Here is a 13108-nt window from a genome sequence, read left to right on the forward strand (position 1 = left end):
AAGTTCTGCTTCACCTGACTTCTCTCTAAGATTTCTACTTAAGGTTCCATGGGTGGGAGCGTGCGAAATGGGTGGTGAAGGGGGAGTCAAAGGGTACAAACTCCCAGTTATAAAATAAATAAGTCCTAGGGATGTAATGCACAGCATGGTGACTATGGGTACCACGGTTAATAATACTGTACTTCATATTTGAAACTTGCTAACAGATTAGATCTTAAAAGTTCCCATCACAAGAAAAAAAGATTTGTAACTATGTGTGGTGACGGATGTTACTTGTGGTGATCATTTCACAACATATACAAATATTGAATCATTACACTGTACACCTGAAACTAATGTAATATGTCAGTTATACCTCAATTTAAAAAAAAAAGATTTTCTTTTAAAAAAAGATGTGCAACTAAAGTATGAGAGTATACATACTTTTTCAGCCCAGTCATCTGAGCTGATAAAGTATACAAACTGGAATACAGTATATGTATATATGAAAGACTATTACATTACACAATTCAAACAGTCTTACTTTCAAACAGTGCTTAAAACTGTATGACGGGTATCGATCAGAGCCTTCTCTGCTTTCAACACGCCTTTTACAAAAAACAATGGCTTTTTCGTACAAGAAAAGGTGCCGCTGCATTGGCTTGAATCTAGCAAAATCCTTCATCTTTGTAGCACCTTTCTTGTGTCCAATCCAAACACTGAATGCACCGTGCATTATCATCTTGCCCAGCTCATTTAAGTTTCCCTGGAATGGAAAACCCAAACTCATTAGTACAAGGCAGAGCAACATTCAGATCTCTGACATCAATATTACAGTGTTTAGGTTGAGTTACTAAAACCCTGAAGCGTAATTTATAGTTTTTAAAGTTTCATTCATCATAACTTTTCACAGGAAAACATGCCATGTGTCACCCAGTTACAAAATGACTGTGGGACCAGGAGATAGAAGAAGCCTCCTTTTCCCTGGCTTCATGTTTCCATTACTTCCTCAATCCTAATTGGTAAATGACCTCTCCCAGTCCAAGTTTTCCCACGGGGGGCAGTTAACTCTAAAGATTTGATCTCTTTCTTCCATCTCTATCCTGGACTGAGGCAAAGAGCAATTCTGAGACCATAAGCCTCCTTAGAATAGACCCAAACATTCCAGCAAGCGGGATCTCCCAAGGTCTGCACTTGGGGGTGGGCCTTGTTAGGGACAAGGGAAATGTCGTAAATCCATTTGGGTGCTGATCTGAAGCCAATTTTCCAGTTAGCATCATAAGTAATAATGCTGACATTCGGATCCTTCATTTGTCTGCCTCTTACATCTTATTTCTCAGTTGATTCCAGGAGAGGAAGAAAGAGATATTAACATGCTTTCCCTGTAAAACTGCAACAATCATTATGATCTACTTACGATATAGCCATTTATTGCACTCTGATGCATTGAGTCATTAACTGACTTCAGTAAATCCAGTATCATGTCAAGTGCCTCCTTTAATTGTACAGATCCTTCGCAGTCTTTGCTATATTTTAATAGCTCCTGTAATTAGAAGTCAAGAATTAAACTTAATATTAGGCAGATATTAATAACTGGAGAAAATGAATACATTTTTGGCTAACACACTTTCGAGGAGGAATCCAAAGATAATGGCAGTTTTTCGAGTAATTTCTTTCATATGCTATTTGTCACATTAATACTATATTTAATAACAATGTCAAAACTGGGGAAGAAATGGAATAGTGACTAAACAGTAGAAAGCAAAGGGCATTCAATGCTTCTGGAGCTGGAGAACTATAGGTATTAGGACACACTAGAGATCCGTTTTTAAAGCAGTTACACATTTTTTGGTCCTCCACTTACAGCAATTCATTTTATTCATTATGCATATACCATAGAACGTTGTAAAAAGACATTTTAAAACAAGCTATGTTGTATTTATACTTAACGTGACATTTTTGGAATCCTTTCACATTACTCAGAGGTGTGCCATCTTCATTTTTCATTGAGAAGAACCATAGGAAATACAGTCTCAAAACTATAGGAAATACAGTCTCAAAACTATATTTGTTTAGTTCTGCTTAACAACAGTAAAAGTTCTGCAGTCAGGGTTATCCATATATCAGTGTAACTTGTATGGACAATTAAAAAGCTAGAAGCATTGATTCAACTGCTAAGTCCAGCTGTCCCAGTCAGGAAGTCTACCTATTTCTAGTGCTTACTAGTCAGCTGCTTCCATTTTAATAGCTTTGACACATTTGACCCAAAGAAGTAAGTAAAGAAAGAAACTAATGTTTCATGCAATTACCTTCAACAGTAACTGATATTTAGTAATCCGTTGCACTGGTTTCAGTAAATAGGAATCTAGACCAAGTCTGTGTTTTAATTTCCTTTGACATTCCTGTCATTAAAATACAATGATCAATAAATTTAAATTGACATTTACCTATGAAAATGTCAAATGTTCATTGATTAGACCCAATACACACGTTTCTTACATCTCAAGGAAAATTTACCAGAAAAATTGCTGTTATATATGGTATGGAAATTGTAAGAGGCAGTATATCTAAAAAACTACAGTAAACTTTATTTCAAGGATTGGAGAGGTAGAAAATCCCCAAATTTCAAAGACTAAAAAGTTTTTATATATAAATTCACAATGATGTGGAATGCTTAAAAAGTAAGAAAGCAATGAATGACCATAGGTTAACATGACCAAAAAGTTCTTCAAAGTATCCAAGAAAATTAACAAAAGGCTCAGCTCTGCAGGCCAAGACCCAGAAAAGAAATAGGTTGTACTGAATATAAATCAGACTGGGTATGAGAAGAGTTTTTTAAATGTCACAAGAAAAATACAGCCCTTATCAACTGGTGCTACATTTCATCTGATTATTGGCTTGCTGCCACTATAAATATAAGAGCCATGACTTTGGGTCCTGGGAACATTGTAGGGTCCATAATTAGGGCAATATGGAGCTGTTCAGGATGAAATCTGCATATAGGAAGTGCAGAACACAAAGGGAATGGGAGAGGAGATATCTATGGAAGATCCAGGACCCTCCTCTGTATGTGATAAAATCCAATACATAATCTAATTCGATTATCAACTTTTATGGTTAAAAATGGTGGACTGATATTTAAGCTCTCCACTCATGAAACCCAATTAAAGTGATGGAAAAGTTATTTTTACAATGAAAAACCCAAAGTTACAAAGATGAAAGAGGGAAAAACATTGACAAAATTTGGAAACTGGCAGAGGGAAAAGCCAAGGAACAACTCAATTTATGCTAAAGAACACACTTCCCCCTCCTCCACGAAGACTCCAGAATCAAGTACCTCTGGAAGTTGGAGATGAAGGTGGGGTTTGATAAAAGATGACTGTTTAAGAAGTAATTTTAAAAGTTTGTTTAAGAAGTAATTAGATACTAACCACCTCTACAGAGGTGTGGAGCAATCAGGCCCCTCATACACCGTTGGTAGGAGTGTAAAAAGGTGCAGCAGCTTTAGAAAACAACCCAACAGTTCTTCAAAAAGTTAACAGAATTACCATACGACCTAGCAATTTCACACCCAGGTCTATGGCAAAGAGAAATGAAAATAATGTCCACACAAAAACTTGTACACAAAAGGTGGAGACAACCCAAATGTCCATCAACTGATGAATGGGTAAATAAAATGTGGAATATCCATCCATACAGTGGAATATTATTAGGCCATAAAATGGAATGAAGTTCTGACACTTGCTACAACATGGATGAACTGTGAAAACATGATGCTGAGTGAAAGGAGCCAGACACAGAAGGTCACATATTTTAAGATTCCATTTATATGAAATGTTCAGAACAGGCAAATCTATAGTGACAGAAAGTAGCTTTGTAATTGCAGAGAGCTGTGGGGCTTGGGGGAAAATGGGAGGTGACTGTTAAAAGGTATTTTTTTTTTTTGGAGTGATGAAAATGTTCTTAAGTTGACAGTGGTGATGGCTGCACAACGTTGTGAATATAGTGAAACTACTGAATTGTACATTTTAAAAGGGTGAATTTTGTGTTATTTTAATTATATCTCAGCAAAGCTGTTACCAAAATAAAAAAAAAAAGAATTAAATGAGCATTAAATCTAAACAAAGCAGCACCGGCAGCAGCAGCAACAGTAAGCATCTTAGACATCATGCCACTGTGCAAAACTGGGTGGCTGCTGCCCTTGTCCTCATAGCAGAAGAAGGGATGTTTATCTGAAAAGAGTAAAACAGAGGGCCTTTGGACTAGGGAATACCAGGTCCAGCTGACGGCATCATACCATATTGAAAGCAAAGAGATTACTTGAATATTTATGTACCAACTAAGAGACTCTCAACCTTTCCCCCCACTTGGCTACCAGAACACTGGCAGCCAGATCCTTATTCTCCAGGTAGCAGACTGGAGGATCTGACCAGCCTGAGCAAAACGACCTAAACATACAGGTCTTGGGGATCCTCCAAGGACCCAGCAGTGAGGACCATGGTCAATAAACCCACATAAGCACAGGAAACTTCCAGTGAGCTTTTTAGTGCTTATTCCTAACGCAAGTGGACAACCAAATATCACCAGACATTTGAGGAAAGTGACAGAAACAAAAAAAAAAGAAAAGAAAAGAAAGAAGAAAAGCAATATAAAGACAACAGAAACTCTGCAAGGAGGAGAAAGCTATTTTTAAAAGGAAAATCTATTATAATTCTCCTCATATAGATAAGTGAAGATACTGAATTCATGAAACATAAACAGGGTTGTACTGAAAGGAACATTCAGAGAACAAAAAGGGGTAGAGGCTCTTCAAAATTAATAACATGATGGCAGAAACAAAACCCTCAACAGAAGGACTGGAAGATAAATCCCAGAAGATACAGGAACAAGACAAAGACCCAGAACATAGAAAGAAAAGATAATTAGAGGACTGGTCCAGAATCTCCAACATCTGTACAATAGAAATTCCAGAAAGAGAAAATGGAGAAAATTGTGTGGAGAAAATCAAAGGAAAAAAATATCCAAGTAAATTTGGACAAGGGGTTCCAAATTCAAAGGGATCACCATAAGATTGGATAATGGCACAGCACTGTGATATTTCAGAACCCTGAGGATAAAGGAAGCTCCCATAAGCTTTCATAGAGAGGACAAAACTAGGTCACATGCAAAGGAACAAAAATCAAAATGGCATAAGATTTCTTAACAGCAACACTGGAAACTAGAAAACAATGGAGCAAATACCTTCAAAATTCTGAGGAAAATTATTTCTTACATAGAACTCTATACCCAGTCAAGCTAGCAATCAAGTGTTAGGGTAGAATAAAGACATTTGCAGACATGCAAGCTCTCAAAAACATTTACCTATCATGTACACTTTCTCAGTAAAGCTACTGGAGGATGTATTCCGCTGAACAAGTTAATAAAACAAGGAAGAGACAGATATGGCACCTAGGAAACAGGAGAGCCTAGGCAAGAGACACGTGAACAGACTCCCTGAAATTGATATTCACCAACATTCCAAGATGGCAGCTGCACAATGGGCTTAGTGAGTCTAGATGAGCAGGTCAGAAGACTCCAGGGGAGATTTTTTCAAGATGAAATTCAGAGAAAATATAATATTTAAATGTACTAAGAAGAGATTGATGTAACTATCACAACTGGGAGAGTTTGGGGTAGAATAGGGATAAGTACCTAGAAAATTAAGTGAGTAAAAAAGACACTTGTAAGAAAAACAATAAGGAAGGAAAAGCAACCGTCTTATTCCACATTATTCACCTGAGCACAGAAATTACATAGTCTTAATAATTTAACACTGTATATCAATCTAACCAGAGTTACACAGTATAACTAGATTGGGCTATTTGGAGGAAAAGAATGTATGTGTGTGTGTGTGTGTGTGTGTGCATGTTGGGGAGCAAGAACAATGAAAGAAAGCTAAATCCTCCTCTTCCATCATGGGAAGTAGCAATATGAGTATGATATTTGGAGGTATGGAGGTAAATATCGAAAGAAGTAGCTAAAAGAGCAGAAAATAGTTGCCTCTGGGGAGCAGCATATATGTTTGTGTGCATGTATGTATATTTTGGGGTGGGTCAATATATATATATATATATATATGTATACATATATATATATATAACTTACTTAAAGCAGAAAATGAATTTATAAATAAGAAATATCCCAGTATCTTCCACAGAGAGTACATCCAATACCTGAACAATTACTATACCTGGAAAAAGGCGCATTCTGAATACTTCTTCCAAATTGCCTCTGACCTGGGCTTATTCTGACAATATTTTGCATACATTTGAAAATCATCTTTCTGTGATAAAAAGAAAATTCAAGGGTATTAGCAATTTGTGAGCATGTACTTTTCTTATCAAGGAAGCCTGAGCAAGAGTGAGTATGGCCAAGCATCACAGGGAATGTGGCCTAAAGGGCCTGTCACACTGGCAGCTGGTCAGAAGCCCTCTTTATATTCCAAGAACAGCATGCCCATCAGACCAGATACAGGGACACATAATTATCCAAGGAATTTCATAACTTCCATTTACCAAGTTTAAGAGTTAGAGGGAGAAAAGAAAAGTCAGAGGGAGAAAAGCCTTCTTTGAATGAACTATGAAAACAGACTACTTTTTTCATTACTATGAGGTAATAGGGTACCACGAAATACGCTCCTTCTATGCTTTCAGTCTCTCACTCCCTAGTGAATGAACTTAGAGTAACTCCCGAGGTCTTTGGTTCCTCGGAGCATCATCGTTGTACCATAACACTGCGAGGCATGTGCCCATGCTATTCTTTCTCCCTGGAATCATCTTTATTTGAGCCTCATGTAATGGGCTACCTCCTACTCACTCATTAACATCCATCTCATGAGTCATCTCTTCTGTACAGCCATCATTTATACCTCCAGTCAATATCAGATGCACCTCTTCTTGGCTCCTATAGGACCCTTTGTATATCTCTAATATACCACATCTCACACTGTACACAATGGATTTCCTGTCCTTCTATGTGGATGCTCTTGGTATTCCACATTGCCTAGTAAAGTGCTTGGCACAGAGTAGGTATTCAGTAGATGGCTGTTGAATGAATGAACAGATCAACAGGCACTTATTAAATCCCTACTGGTTGCCAAGAACCATGCTGACCTTACTAGAGATAGAAAAATACATAAGATATGGACCCTGCCTCAATGAGCTTTCCATCTAGTTGGGGCAGATTTCATGAATATGTGTAAAGATGCATAGTAATGTAAAATTCCCAATGAGTAGCACAGACAAAGGAAAGAGAGGTTGCTGTTGCTTAGGGAAGTCGGGGAGGAATTTGGCCATGGTTTAAATGCGCTTGACGTTTGGATATATTGAGAAAGGTTCTGCCTTATCCTTATTATTTTCTCACGCCATAAACACTTTCTGAGATAAGATATCTCCTTGGAAGCTTTCAGTGATCACCTCTATCAAACTGACTCTCAAACCAAGACAAAACTGATCTTTCAAGAAGAGGAGGAACTAGATAAGCAGAGAACATTGTGAGAGAAAACTCTAATGGAAGAGAGTGTGATTACAAAGTCTGGGAAGTCAATTGTACTAAGTACACTCCTAGGATGCAGAGAAATGAGCCTCCCTGAATGATCTTGTAGAATAAAAGGAACACACAGCTCCCCATTTTGCAAAGTTCCTGTGATAGATGCCTTGGTGTCTGAAAGCCAGACTCCATTTGATTCAAAGACTTCACATGTATTAGAGGGGAATATCAAGGCATCTCTTAGGCTAAAAATTAACCAAGCCAAGAATGGTTGTGCTGAGATGATCCCAAATCTCCCATCTTCACAGCCAGGATGGTCCTTGGACTCCTGGGATCACCCAGGGGTCAGTGGACACAAGCTGAGCCATTGTAGCATTTGATACCACAGAATACAATGGCCATTTGCACGTTCGAATACCCCATTCCTATAACAAAACTTGGTTTAGCCTCAAATACTTGCTGGAGTGATGTGTTTCCTCCAAGAACATAAAGACATAAAAAATAATGCCTACCTTGTCTCTAAATCTGTAAAATGACCTGCTCTTTTGGTGGCCTATATTTATCTATTTTGAAATAATCATTGAACTAACCCTTTCCAGGAAACAAGGTCCCAGTCTTTCTGGAGCAACAACGCAATTTTCCAGACTGCTCGTGAAAATGCTGTAAAAATTTCAAAGAAAAAATGATATGATTTTGTGTGAAATATGCTAAATTGGTCAATAACCTTTTAAATAATAATCACGAAAAAGAAAATTCAATTCAGCAATTACATACTTGTTATGGAATTCATATATTTCTGCCATATTTCCAAAGAGAACATCCTTTTTATTTCTCAGGAGAGGTGGTATAAGGTCAAACATCTCTGGATTATCCATCTCCTCTCTATAGCCCTACCCAAAATAAATACATTTATTCATTTAAAAAATATTTACATCAACATTTGATTGGGCCACCAAAGGTATAGGTATAGCAGAACATATGTGGGATTAATGGGTAAAGTTGTTTGTAATTTTAACATTCAAATTTTCTAGTTCCCAAAGTTATCCACTATTATTATTATTATTATTTTAGATAGCAGAACAAGGAAGTCAAGGTTTTCTACTCAATGGGTAGAATAAAGTAACAGCTCTTTGGCCTTCAGGGTAGCTTATAGGAAAACAAAATAGAAACAAAATAGGAAACAAAATAGAAACCAGGTATGAAAAATGATATTACAGGTCATTAACTTCTCCTTAAACAGGCAATAATTGTTTGGGTTTTTTCAGACCAAATTAACATTATGACATTTGTATCCAGAGAATGTTTTTTTTCCCATACTTAACGCTTTACATCACAATCTCTAAAGAGCACCCTGGGAATAATTATAACAATCTGCTGTATTCCTAAGGGAACAGCTTATCTGTTCTCTAATAAATTCTGAACCCACAATTCTCACTGCTGAGGGAGAACCTGAATATGCACACTTAATAATCAAGGAAGGAGACAAAAAGAGAAGTCTGCCCGAAGCACTTCCTAAAAGACAGGAAAATACGATCTGAGTCACTTACCAACAAAACAGCAAGTAGTTCCTGAACATACACCTTCTCTGTCTGTACCAGCTCATTTAGGATGTGACTAAAATGAAAGGACCACATTTGTCAGTTATTTTATGGCTTTAGAATTGTATTGCAACATTTCACTTATTATCATTATAAATTGTCTGAGATGAAAATTAATAATGCAGGGGAACTACCAATGGTTTGGTTTTATCATCAAAATATAAAATTAATTCTATGGTTTCTAGAGTAAGTACTATGCACAAGACTTAAATTTTTTTTAAAAAAAAGAGAAGTGGGGCTCAGGAGTTATTTTTAAATGAGAAAGAAAACCCCATCTTATTTCTAACTCACTAAGCTTAAAAATCATTTACTAAAAATTCACAAAATCTATTCCTAAAAATCTGAGGAATACTTTTTGCAATTAACAATAATCGCGCCTCGAATAAACCTCATTGGCTATGATAGTGCCACTGTGCAAAAGCTGGAAATACTTTTCTGAACAGCACAGTTTCTGTGCTATAGTTCCCTCTCTCTTGCTCAGAAAAAAATGATATTAGCATTTTAGGCACAATTTTTCCTTTTTTTCCCAGTAATGTTCTGAAATTTTCCAAGACATGATTATACTGGTTTTCCCAAATATAGATGATACTTAAGTTTCTGTAGTAATTTTTTTACTGTCTTTTTAAAATAAAATACATTTTCCTTCCAATGTGATTTCTAATTGACATCATATTTAAAATTTATTTCCTCACTCCCCAATATAAGTTACCCATTTAATTTGACTTCTATCCTTGGTTTCTTTTAAATTTTTACACTTTTAAGAAGTAACATTTAACAGTCTTTGACTATATACATAACTTGCTCCAAAATACTGGTTACTTACTCAAAAGTCTGTGATATAAAATTTAAAAGGTGAATATTCATATGTGGAATATTAACATAATAATATAAAAGTGAACAAAACAATGATTTTTATTAGCACCTATAAAATCACATTGTATATCTACATAATGCTTTGTAGTTTTTGAAACACTGACCCATTCACTCTCACCTCTTTCAGAAAAGAGGAGACTAAGATTCTGAAAATATCTAGCTAATTTTCAAGTCACATAAACAGAATATAGGTTGGCCAGGCCTAAATCCAGGACTTCTGACACCTTCTCTAGTGTACTTTTCATCACATCCAGTAGAACCCCATTCTGTGAACTCAAAATTCTAAGCACATTTGCCTTGAACACTGAATCAGAGCCTCCCACTGGTAGATGTATATATGGGTGTATGTTAATAAATAAAAGATACTTTAAAATATCCGGGCTATTGTCATTGTCCAAACTGGAGGACTGAGCAGAACTACTCTTCTCCTGACAATCATGCACCACTTCAATCTGAAATGAAAATAAAAGTGAAATTAGCATCTATGTAGGTATAGTTCTTTTTCATGGAACTCTAGCTCAAATTAAGTTTTCTTCTTTCTACGTTCTAACTATATAGATAAACTGAAAAGTAACACTATGAGTATGAGTTTTTCAGAAATAACTTTGATATGTACTAGTCAAAAAAAATATTTCAGTTGCCTAAGAGGACAGATTTAAATTATTCATTACCATTTACTTTATATGTTAAGTAATGTTTCATTTCTTTGGCACTTCGGGAAAATGAGGTTAATTCATAAAAAGTTGATTGTACTGGGACTTCCCTGGCGGTCTAGTGGCTAAGACTCCGGGTCTCCACTGCAGGGGGCACGGGTTCGATCCCTGGTTGAGGAACTAAGATCCCGCATGCCGGGATTTCCCTGGTGGTGCAGTGGTTAAGAATCCGCCTGCCAATGCAGTGGACACAGGTTCAATCTCTGGTCCGGGAAGGTCCCACATGCCGTGGAGCAACTAAGGCCGCATGCCACAGCTACTGAGCCTGCACTCTAGAGCCCGTGAGCCACAACTACTGAGCCCACGTGCTGCAACTACTGAAGCCGGTGCGCCTAGAGCCCGTGCTAGGCAGCAAGAGAAGCCACTGCAATGAGAAGCCTTCACACCGCAACAAAGAGTAGCCCCCACTCGCCGCAACTAGAGAAAGCCCTCGCGCAGCAATGAAGACCCAAGGCAGCCAAAATTAAAAAAAAAAAAAAAGATCCCGCATGCCACGTGGCACGGCCCCCCCTCCGCTGCCAAAAAAGCTGATTGTCCAGATAACTAAAGTTTATTCATTGAAGAACCAACATGGCTTTTTAATCTTACTGAATTTTTTTTTTTTTTTTTTTTTTTTTTTTTTTTTCTTTTTGCGGTATGCGGGCCTCTCACTGTCGTGGCCTCTCCCGTTGCGGAGCACAGGCTCCGGATGCGCAGGCCCAGCGGCCATGGCTCACGGGCCCAGCCGCTCCGCGGCATATGGGATCCTCCCAGACCGGGGCACGAACCCGTATCCCCTGCATCGGCAGGCGGACTCTCAACCACTGCGCCACCAGGGAGGCCCTCTTACTGAATTTTTTAAAATATTTATTTATTTATTTGGTTGCGCTGGGTCTTAGTTGCAGCAGGTGGACTCCTCAGTTGTGGCTCGCCAGTTCCTTAGTTGTGGCAATGCAAACTCGTAGTTGCAGCATGCATGTGGGATCTAGTTCCCTGAGCAGGGATCAAACCCGGGCCCCCCACATTGGGAGCTCGGAGTCTTAGCCACTGCGCCACCAGGGAAGTCCCTAACCTTACTGATTTTTTATGGAAATCTGGATAGCAAACATTACATGAATCCTTGAATTCTTTAACCAAGGACACACAGTATCACTGACCCTTTTCCCAGTGACTCAGTGGCATCATCATGAACATGAATGATATGATAAAATCTAATGACACACTCCAGGGCCAACAAGATGTGCAAAACTGTCTATTGTGTCTTGAAATGGCTGTGACCTGTTCATCTTTCTCTGCTCTCCGCCACATGTCAGTGATCTCCCTGATCCTAAACCACTGCCTTATTTTGCAGACTCCACAGGACTTGGACTGCCCTACTGAGTCGACTGCATGAGATTTGTGATGGTTATTTGCTCTTTGGAAGCATATCGCAGGGATCTTGGCTGTACTGGACAGCTGAGCTTGCAAAAAGCCTAACCCCAAAGTAAATGTAGTGTTACTTCTTAACAGCTACAACCAAAAATGAAGTACAGGATCTATCAGCTGAAAAGCATCTCCACACAATCTGACCTACTTATTACCGATACATGTGGAAGGGAACAAACATTCATTGACTGCTTTCTATATATTGAGCAGGCACTGTCTTAGGTGCTCAACACACCTCATTATATCTAATCCGCACAGCAATTTAGCAAGCGATGGCACACTGATCCCCATCCCCATCTTACAGATGGGAAAACTGAGGCTCAGAGAGGTTTAGCAACAGGGCCAAGGTCACCTAGTAAGTGATGAAACAGAGTCAAGCCCATGGTCAGCCACCATTAACATGCTCCCTCTTTAAAAGGTGTGCTTTGGGACTTCCCTGGTGGCACAGTGGTTAAGAATCCACCTGCCAATGCAGGGGACACGGGTTTGAGCCCTGGTCCGGGAACAGCCCACATTCCATGGAGCAACTAAGCCCGTGCACCACAACTACTGAGCCTGCACTCTAGAGCCCGCGACTCACAACTACTGAGCCCACGTGCCACAACTACTGAAGCCTGCGTGCCTAGAGCCCGTGCTCCGCAACAAGAGAAGCCACAGCAATGAGAAGGCTGCGCACCGCAACGAAGAGTAGCCCCCGCTCGCCACAACTGGAGAAAGCCCACGCACAGCAACGAAGACCCAATGCAGCCTAAAATTAATTAATTATTTTAAAAGAAAGAACACACAAAGAAAATGTAGGGTGCTGCAGTTTTGAGGAGGCTACTCTCTGCAGATACCAGAATATCATGGCTAACTGAGAAGGAATCTTAAATCTATCAAGAAATGAATAGATGTCTGTTTTGAGCCAAGGGGATGGTCCATTAGAATCTGTCCTTTGTCCATGTTTCACACTTGCAGGACTGGAATCACTTATGAAAAGAAATCTCCTTTTGTAAGAAGATGCAACAATTGTTT

General features: G+C 38.6%; 1 protein-coding gene across 2 annotated transcripts in view; it reads right to left on the reverse strand.

Moving 5' to 3' along the window:
- The window catches only part of MCF2 (MCF.2 cell line derived transforming sequence), a gene marked incomplete at both ends in the record, with an annotated part of 72199 nt that overhangs the window by 21290 nt on the left and 37801 nt on the right, over nucleotides 1-13108 (reverse strand). For both annotated transcript variants that reach the window (XM_082609963.1, XM_082609962.1), the window contains 8 exons: nucleotides 524-745; nucleotides 1397-1522; nucleotides 2289-2381; nucleotides 6209-6301; nucleotides 8097-8166; nucleotides 8281-8396; nucleotides 9054-9120; nucleotides 10344-10429. In XM_082609963.1, the coding sequence (XP_082466089.1) occupies nucleotides 524-745; nucleotides 1397-1522; nucleotides 2289-2381; nucleotides 6209-6301; nucleotides 8097-8166; nucleotides 8281-8396; nucleotides 9054-9120; nucleotides 10344-10429 (873 nt within the window). The remainder of the gene's footprint in view (nucleotides 1-523; nucleotides 746-1396; nucleotides 1523-2288; nucleotides 2382-6208; nucleotides 6302-8096; nucleotides 8167-8280; nucleotides 8397-9053; nucleotides 9121-10343; nucleotides 10430-13108) is intronic.

This window comes from Mesoplodon mirus, assembly GCF_964341445.2.
Source record: "Mesoplodon mirus genome assembly, chromosome: X".
Taxonomy (NCBI): domain Eukaryota; kingdom Metazoa; phylum Chordata; class Mammalia; order Artiodactyla; family Ziphiidae; genus Mesoplodon; species Mesoplodon mirus.